The sequence below is a fragment of the Diadema antillarum genome, unplaced genomic scaffold, assembly GCF_040938485.1.
Source record: "Diadema antillarum isolate AM-2024a unplaced genomic scaffold, OU_Dant_1.0 scf00000064, whole genome shotgun sequence".
NCBI classification, from domain to species: domain Eukaryota; kingdom Metazoa; phylum Echinodermata; class Echinoidea; order Diadematoida; family Diadematidae; genus Diadema; species Diadema antillarum.
The window spans coordinates 2198993-2208379 of record NW_027270953.1 but is presented as its reverse complement, the minus strand read 5'-3'; the positions used below and the strand labels follow the sequence as shown (position 1 = coordinate 2208379).

At 37.0% G+C, this 9387-nt stretch overlaps 1 protein-coding gene across 1 annotated transcript; it reads right to left on the bottom strand.

Moving 5' to 3' along the window:
• Positions 1-265: 265 nt before the first annotated feature.
• On the bottom strand, positions 266-8711 carry LOC139716369 (uncharacterized). The gene is made up of 5 exons (XM_071627915.1): positions 8628-8711; positions 7052-7197; positions 5921-6273; positions 4142-4239; positions 266-1344 (listed from the first exon to the last, which is right to left on the bottom strand). The coding sequence occupies exons 1-5, from the start codon at positions 8709-8711 to the stop codon at positions 1291-1293; spliced, it is 735 nt and encodes a 244-aa protein (XP_071484016.1). The 3' UTR covers positions 266-1290.
• Positions 8712-9387: the final 676 nt, after the last annotated feature.

Genomic DNA, 9387 nt, shown 5'->3' with positions numbered 1-9387 from the left:
TATCCGTCGGGAAGGCTTTTTAGAAAAATTATTTAGAGTGCTCTTTTTTTTTCTCTCTCTATTCCTTTCTTTTTTAAATAAAGGTGCGTTTTGGAGAGCCATTTTCTACATTTTATTTTGAGGGGGGAAAAATAGGGAGGGGAACTCATTTTTGCCACTCCTGCAGACACTAGAGATAAAATGACCTATCTATAAGGAAAACAAGTATTCATAGTGAATCGTTCACAAAAATGTATTCATTTCTTTTTGTTAAAAAAGCCTGCAATTGCCTGACAGACATGAAAATTTCCCTTTAATTTGAAATATTGTCGTTTGTGTTGGCATTTTTAAAGCAGATCATTCAAATTAACGACACGGAAAAGCGTTAGAGTCACATGGGTATGGCATTTATCCTGGCTAAACACCATACGACAACAACAACAACAACAACAACAACATCAAAATGCTCACCAAGGAAAACAGTTACACCTTTGAACCTTTGCATTGTTAATAGGGCGTAGTCTACTTTTGCTTACTGAGTCCATTCATTGACGTCACAAAAATATTAGGCGTATGTTTTCGAAATAGAAAGGAGAATTGAATATTCTTCTCGCTTTATGTTGCACAAATCTTTTCCGTGAGGTCATGAATTGTAACAACTGGGGCTGGTTTAAAATCTATTTGCAATTTCATGAAATATTGTCATATTCAATACCTTTGAAAGGGAAGTTTAATTTCTTTTTGGAAACATTAGTCCCTAAAGACCAGAAATTTGATTCAAGCGTTTATAAAACCATTGCAAGGTAAATAAAACGGAAAGTCAGACTCTGGAACAAAGGTAAGCAGTCTCATCGGTTTTTCATAATCATTAACTAACTAACTAACTAACTAACTAACTAAATAAATGAATGGAGTAAGATCCTTTCAACAATGCAGCATTTTACATAATAATTTTTATTTTTTTTTGCCACGGATATCAACTAGCAAAATGGTTACCACATTAATTCATGATGGTTATATGATTATTTATTCTCACGAAACAATTTTCAGAAAGATGTCTGCATTTATCAGGTAACCGACATGTGGCTGTCTCCTGTTACACCCGTTACTTGGGCAACCCTTCACTCTTATGACCACTCTGGTTGCGCTCCATTTCACCAGGGAGGTTAGAACTTGGTTTCACAGTCTGCATCCGACTGATGGTTAAGGCAGCTTGGACACATTCACTTCCGGTTAATTTGCTGCTTCTCCGTTTTATGTTAATGACTAATTTTCCTCTGCCCAATTGTTGTTCACAACTCGTTGACCTGGCTAGTTAAATGCAATCCTTTCTTCACCATCTGCCTCGTTCCTTTGGTCTTGCTGCTGAATATCATGACAAAGTAAAGAGTAAAATGTCATGTACGTTTTATTCTTTTGGCAGTTACTCGAGATAGCGACAGAATTGATAAAGGTAGAATACCACAACCTCGTCATCTCTCTATACCACATTGAATGAAATCCAATGATTTATAACGACGTTATTGCATTGCAATGTTCATCCACTTAGATTGGCCTTTGACCCTGTCAGCAGTGGGATCAATGGAGGACAATTACCCAGAAATGATTTTCTTTACCTATCGTAAACCATCGTGCAAAATTCGAATATAGTCCCATAAAAACACAAAATTTGAATGATGTTCAATCAAAAATGCCTTTCCTCTCCGTAATGCACCACTCTGCGAAACTCAAAGGAAAGTGAAGTAAATGATGCAAAATCTGAAGCAAAAAGAAATTCACTGTATTTCACCTTTTCTGACATAACTAGAAATATCACTTAAGGTGATTAATACCCCCGCCCCGTGACGACAGTCTTACCCAAGGAATGATCTTTCCTTGATCTTCTGCCATTTAAATGCCGTTACCATGGCAACGCAGCTTCCGACACGTCCGAAAAATATGTCTTGCACATCTTCCCACCAAGACTATTGTGTGTGCCACATTTCATAAGCTTTTGTCAAAAACTGAGGAAGTAGTTCAATCGACAAGATCTTTCCTTGATCTTCCGCCATTAATATGCCGTTACCATGGCAACGCAGTTTCCGACACATCCAAAAAATATGTCTTGCACATCTTCCCACCAAGACCAATGTGTGTGCCACATTTCATGAGCTTCAGTCGAATACAGAGGAAGTAGTTCAATCCGCAAGATCTTTCCTTGATCTTCTGCCGTTTATATGCCGTTACCATGGCAACGCAGCTTCCGACACGTCCGAAAAATATGTCTTCCACATCTTCCCACCAAGATCAAGGTGTGTGCCACATTTCATGAGCTTTGGTCAAAAAACTGAGGAAGTAGTTAAATCCGCAAGATCTTTCCTTGATCTTCTGCCATTAATATGCCGTTACCATGGCAATGTACTTTCGGGTACTGTCAAAAAATGCGTCTTGCACATCTACAACCAAAGGCACACATCTGTGCCAAGTTTCATGGAAATTGGGCAAAAACTGAGGAAGTAGTTTGCAACACAAAATTTTCCATCATTTTGGCTCATAATATGTGAGCTGTTACCATGGCAACATACTTTTTGTCACTGTCAAGAAATGTGTCATGCTGACCTATATCCTAAGACAAACATTCAATATGAATTCCATGAGAATTGGAAGAACACTGATGAAGCAGTTTTGCCATGAAGCATTTTGCCCTATATTTTACCAATAACATGCCGTTACGCACTTTTTGCCACTGCGGAAATATGTGTCTTGCACATTAACATATTCAGATGAACATCTGTACCTAATTTCATAAAAATTGATCAAAAACTGTGGGAGAAGTTCGCGACGCAAGATTTGTACCCATTTTTGCCCATAATATGCCGTTACCATGGCAACGTACTTTTGGGTACTGTCAAAAAATACGTCTTGCACATCTACAACCCAAGGCACACATCTGTGCCAAGTTTTATGGGAATCGGTTGAAAACTGAGGAAGTAGTTCGCGACGCAAGATTTGCAACGGACCGACCGCCCGACCGCCCGACCGCCCGACCGTCCGCTGATTCCTATATACCCCCTTCAAACTTCGTTTGGCGGGGGTATAATGAAAGCGCACATGACGTACCTCTTTAAAGCACGGAAAATAATTTATCGTGCTTTCTAAAAGAGGTACGTCATGTGCGCTTTCATTATGTCAGAAAAGGCGAAACACATTGATTTTTTTAATGTCTTCAGATTTTATCTTCAGATTTAAGGTTATTATAACCTTAACATATGCTAGTAACAAGTCAAAAGAATACATACTTATAACGCAAATTTAAAAATTCTCCTTACATTTTCTTTATATCATTGTCAACAATGAAGTCATGATTACTACAGTAATCTTCTACAGTGACGGCATCAAAACATTTTTTGAGTCGATCGTCCATTTTCCACGAACTTTTACTGATGCGTTCTACTATAACAGTGGCGGATCCAGAGGGGGCACAAGCGGCGCACGCCCCCTCTTTATTTTTCGTTAAAAACAAAAGAAATAAAAAGAAAAAAATGAAATGAAACCCAGAAGTGGTACCAGAAATATTAGTCACGCCCCCCTTTACAGAATTCCTGGATCCGCCCTGTATAATACTGCTGTGTTAACTCAGGAAATGTTGCAATGATTATGGGCGGGGCGGTGTAATATCTGCTGAAATCAAAGCTTCCTCAGGAGATATTTTTGTCATCCGAGGGTTGCAAAAAGGAAGTGAGAAAAAAAAACCCACACATCATCAACAACTATACGCAAAAATAATGAAATAGGTTGTTCGTAGCAATGACTATGCTCGGATCAGTTGTCCATCTCGGATGATTAACAATCAATTGCATACTCATTCAATTCAATTCAATTCAATTCAATTCAATTCAATTCCAATTAAATTAAATTAAATTAAATTCAATTCAATTCAATTTTCTAATTTGATTTTTCGACAAGAACATATAGGCATCACTTTTTTTGTGTAACTCATGATCAAGTAGTTGCGATGGTTTTTTTCCTTTGTAAATTTAGTTACTGGTGTAGACACGCGACTTATTATGGTACCAGGTGAAATAATAAGAGGAGTTAACAATCAAAGGTGAGATTAATAGATTAGATGGGTACATGATAGGAAAGAGAATAATAGGTGGTATGATTTTAATAGATTTCTCACATTCCTGTTTTTCTGCTTCCACAGAACCCCCACCAGTGTCAGGACTAATAAGACGGCACAGATCACTACAATGAGTATCACATAACCAATCGACAAACCTGGAAATGAAAACAAAAAAAAAGTTTGGATAGTACTGTTCGTTGTTTTGATTGCAGTCTCCTTGGCATAGGCTATAATATTTACAGCTTATAATAGTTGCACAGTCTTTGATACCTGTCTTGACAAGGTCTTAATCACGCAGGTCCCTTTACAATGAGATTAAATGTGATTTCACTAAAAGGATGCATCTTATCTTTTTATATAGGCCTACAATGTGTGTGTATATAATAACATATGAAGAGGGGGGGGGGGGGGTTGAGAGAGAGAGAGAGAGAGTATAAGGCTATAAAGTAAGGCTTCATTGTGACTTTCTTTTCTTTTTTTTTTCTTTTTTTGACCCGTTCAGTCGACCGAAATCATGGAATTTCAGTTTTGGTCGCCCGAGAAATAAAGAAAAACGTAGAATTAGAATATCACCTAAAAACACATCAATCTATTACTGTACAACAAACCATGAAAAAATTATGAAAATTGACAGGTATAATAATCACATCACCCCTATTTTGAGATCACTTCATTGGTTACCAGTCAAAGATCGCATTATTTTTAAGATTTTACTTTTGACTTTTCATTGCATTCAGGGCGCTGCTCCTCAGTATAACATTGACTTACTCCATAATTACATCCCTGCTAGATCTTTACGCTCATCCAACTCCGGTTCTCTGATAATTCCAAGATTCACTACAATATGGGGCACACGTGCCTTTGGCCATGCTGCTCCCACCTTATGGAATAACTTACCTTCAGCCGTTAAAATTGTTCTTCATCAGACTCCTTTAAAAGCAGTCTAAAAACTCACTTGTTTAAAGCCTCAATTTGATTACTCATTACATGTACTTGATATTTGTATGTCTTTTACTTCGTCACTTTCTCTTCCTTCCGCGCCTAGAGCACCCTGCAGAGTGGATTTGGCGCTATATAAATCATATCAATTATTATTATTATTATTATAAAGCGATTAAAATACATTGTGCCATACACGCATGCTGTGACTAGGATATTGCACGCTAAAAAGAATTCACCGAGTTATGAACTAGACAATAAACTGTTTCAGCTAAGCAAGTGGGAGAGCAATATTAATGAAATATGCCCTCGACCTCCAAAGTGAATTTTAGCGCATCCTCTTCTGCTGTGTATTTGAAACCTGCCTGGTGTGAGGATCAAGTTAAAAAAAAGAAAAATTCCACGTTGTTTAATCTTAGTCAATCGTGCATTATTTACACGTTGGGACTCCCTGAGTACATGAAATTTAGCATTATGGGTAAAATATCCCTATATACTTCAACTTCAGAGGCTGTGAAATTTAGGTGAGAGAGAAAAAAAAATGTTTTGGCTGTGAATAAGGCCGACCGTTTGTCCGTTTGTCTGTGGGGACTCGCGGCGATCTGGAAACACATCTAGCTGAAATGCACGCGGTCATCATGCACTTGGCGATATAGTTCCCTCTTTTCTATAGACCAGAAAAACACATAAAAGCAATGCGGGGAGCCCGCCCACTTTTAAGATTTTGGGGGCCACCGAAACATGTCTTTTATTAAACAATAAGGTGTTCCGACATAAACTTCTATCACTAAAAATGTCGAGCCTGAAATAACCGTTAATCATCAATGGCCATTCCTCTATATTGCATTTTCCCATCCCATCACCCAAATCTAGTAAAACAGAGTAAACGTAATATACCGTTTTCAGGAGCACGATTTTCAGACCCTTTGATTTCGGTTGGCGTAATCGGTTTCGACTCCGTGGCAATTGTCTTCTTGTCACTGATTTGTGTTGTCGTACAGTTCTCGGACATTGTCTCGACAACGCTACTATCGTCTGCTTGGCTGTCCCGAATGGACACTGACGCTCTTGAAGGTGTTTTAGTGGTTGTCAACGTTATCGTTTCGGGAAAGATGCTTTCACAGACCGTGTTTGACGTACTGGTGCAAACAATCTTGACTCGTTCGTTCATTCCACATTCCGAACACTCGTGGCATTTTGCGCAATTATTGAAATTAGTCTGGAAGAATTTATGAGGACAAACTTCACATCTACAGGTGAAAAAAAAGAAGAAGAAAAAAAGAACATACAAATAGATTATAAACAGTGTTAATAACGTCTCCTTTATTTCAATTCAATTCAATTCAATTCAATTCAATTCAATTCAATTCAATTCAATTCAATTCAGTTATCAAGGGTTGTCCCTTCAGTGTTGTCACTGCTCTACCAGAGGGTCCTGTCATTATAATACAGCGTTGCCAGGTGCATGTATACACATGGGTCGAGAGGGACGACGTGTTGGGTAAGGACGTAAGCACTGGACGGGAATCGAACTCGCGTCCTCCGATTGGTAGTCGGGAGTCATACCAACTATGCCACAGCGCCCCAAGTTCGTGTTTTTCTTTAAACATTGATAATAAAGGGAAGGAATTTGATTACCATATTTAACCTATATATTCATAGAAAAAACTTCGAAACCGTCATGATGCGACATCAAGACTTCGTTTTTACTTTGACACAGATGAATACAAGAATAACAAAATCAAATGACAAACCAACAACCAGTCGAAGGTCATAATGATATGAAAGGTGCCGATGAACTTGGAATCATTTTTGTGCAAACATTTTAGACATCAAAGCCACTGTTCCGTTATATCAATGATCATAAAACCCCGAGTAGCAATTGAAGGAAATACTTATTGTGGGGTTTTCTTTTTGTTGGTCTTTCGTTTTCCCGTCGTAAGGAATCTTATAAAAATAGCGCAGTAAGTTATATAGGAGAGTTGGATGGATATGGGGTCAAGTGCATGACAGTTTTGGTTTTCTCACATATCCGTCGTGTCTTCATCGGCACTGATGCATGGTTTGATCTTCAACTGGCCCGGCTCGCAGAGTTTGAGACCTTTGGCACCGTTCGGACACAGCTTAGGCCTCTCGTCGTACGTCATTTGAGAGGGAAACTCACAATCCGATTCCTGTGAAATGGATCAGGAAAAACAATGGGGAACCCTGGCACAAAAATTACAGAATATCTTACTGCGTCGTCTCATATTGCGGTCCAACTGTAAGCATTTCGTATTGTACTATTTTGTTTACATGTTGTATAGGCTAATCATTGTAGGAGACTTGTCGTCGAGAAAAGCAAATATGTTGATATAATCTATTCCCCCTTCGTGGGAATAGTCCTTTCAGCTATAGCTATTGCCAATCTTCAATGGGGACCAGTAATCCATATACGTGTATAGGATTATGTAAGCTATAGTCATACACACACACACACATATATATATATATATATATATATATATATATGTATTTATATATATGTATATATACATGTATGTATATATATATATATATATATATATATATATATATATTGCCCTCCAATATTTCTTCCAAATTTTTATTGAATAGTAATGTTTATGCTTATAACACCCGTCGTGCTAATGATCATCATTTATGTCATGTGAGAACAAATATTTCTAAGAATACAGTTTTTTATAAAGGTCCATTAATATGGACCGAAATACCATTTGATTTGAAAATGAAACCGTCTTTGAATAGTTTTAAAAGGAATTATAAATGTTTACTCCTGAATTCATATTCTCATTCAGAATGATTACTTTAATTGCACTTATATAATGTCTTTTGATTTGTTCTTCAGTCCTGTCCTTTTCTTTTCCTCCGTAGTTTCGTTTCTATACTCCCGATATATTTAACACATTATTTATGTTTTCTAGGGATCGGCGATTTACAAGGCTTATTGCTCTTCTCTGGTGACCCCCCATTCACATGAATTTACGCATCGGTTCTTGTTCTTGTTGTTGTTTTGTGTATGTGTGTATATTTCTTTTGATATTCATATATATGTATCTATGTGTTTTCATTGTATGAATTGTTTGATGATTTTATGTCGAATGGAAATAAATTTGAACTTTGAAATTTGAACTTTGATATATATATATATATATATATATATATATGTTGGCATCGCTGAATATGGGCCATCCAGCCGTTGTTGTTTTTATACGGAAAATAAAATCAATCAATCAATTAATCAGCAACTAAATCAACTTAGTAACAGTTTCTTGTTAAAGTACAGTGTAAGAGATACGGCTCTGGTACACTCAAGCAAGCAAACAAAAGATACAAAATATACATGTTGTATATATATATATATATATATATATATATAGGTGTGACGGCCCAATGACTGCTCGCAGACATTGTAGTATGTTCACTAATAGCCTTTTATTCTCCCGAGCTTTAGACAGAGTTACCGATCTTTTTCAAGGGTTTGTGACGTAAAAAAAAAGCAACCAATTTTTATGCATATATATAAAGGGGAGAGGAAGCCAGTTATACTTATTATTTTGATGTGTATATAAAATAGTGCTCTTACCGCATTCGAGGGCCTGGCACTATAGTTCCAGATGAGTGCAATCGTCAGTAGAATATAAACAGTATTCTTTTTCAGTGCAGCCATCTTTTCTCTCTGTGGGTACCTTGGAGAATATATTTGATGAAAACGATCATAATGATCAAAAGACAAGAAACAGGGACAAGATGATGACAATATTATTTGTAACATATGGATGACTAAAAGGAGTTTCCCCAATTTATTCCTTTTACAAACCTACAATTACCATCATACGTCCACTCTACTCTTCCAAACCACAACTGAAGTTTTGCCAGTTGTTAAAAGGGAATCAATATCCGGCATTAGCCAATATAATATGTGCTATTCTCCAATGTCAATTTGAATTATATGAAGTTGTATCCAACACACAGATTATACAAAAAAAAAATAAAGCTATTCAATAATGTACAAAGTCCAAAGACACAAATACATGTTACAAATTAGGCTATAGGCAACGTCTAATATTCAATTGCTCCATCGCCACGTGTATCTACCAGACTGTCTAATCACTAACGTTGTTTGTCTAATAATCGATTCGTCTATATTCCCCATTCGTCTAATATTCATTTTGTCTGGTTACCATTATTTCGTCACTTGGGTTCCAACCAATTTGGCTAATACCCATACAGCTAATTTGTCAGTTAGTCTAACCCCCAATGTTTATTTAGTCTAATAACTATAGTTTGGCTACTTATCAATAAATTTAGTCTGCTGACCAGTTGGTCTAATGGCACTAGTCTAA

Coding starts and splice junctions, on each gene's coding strand:
- LOC139716369 (XM_071627915.1), bottom strand. CDS start 8,711: ATGGCTGCACTGAAAAAGAATACTGTTTATATTCTACTGACGATTGCA. Junction 6,274..7,051: donor GATGAAGACACGACGGATAT/GTGAGAAAACCA, acceptor TTTCACCTGTAG/ATGTGAAGTTTGTCCTCATA. Junction 4,240..5,920: donor AAATCGTGCTCCTGAAAACG/GTATATTACGTT, acceptor TTTCATTTCCAG/GTTTGTCGATTGGTTATGTG.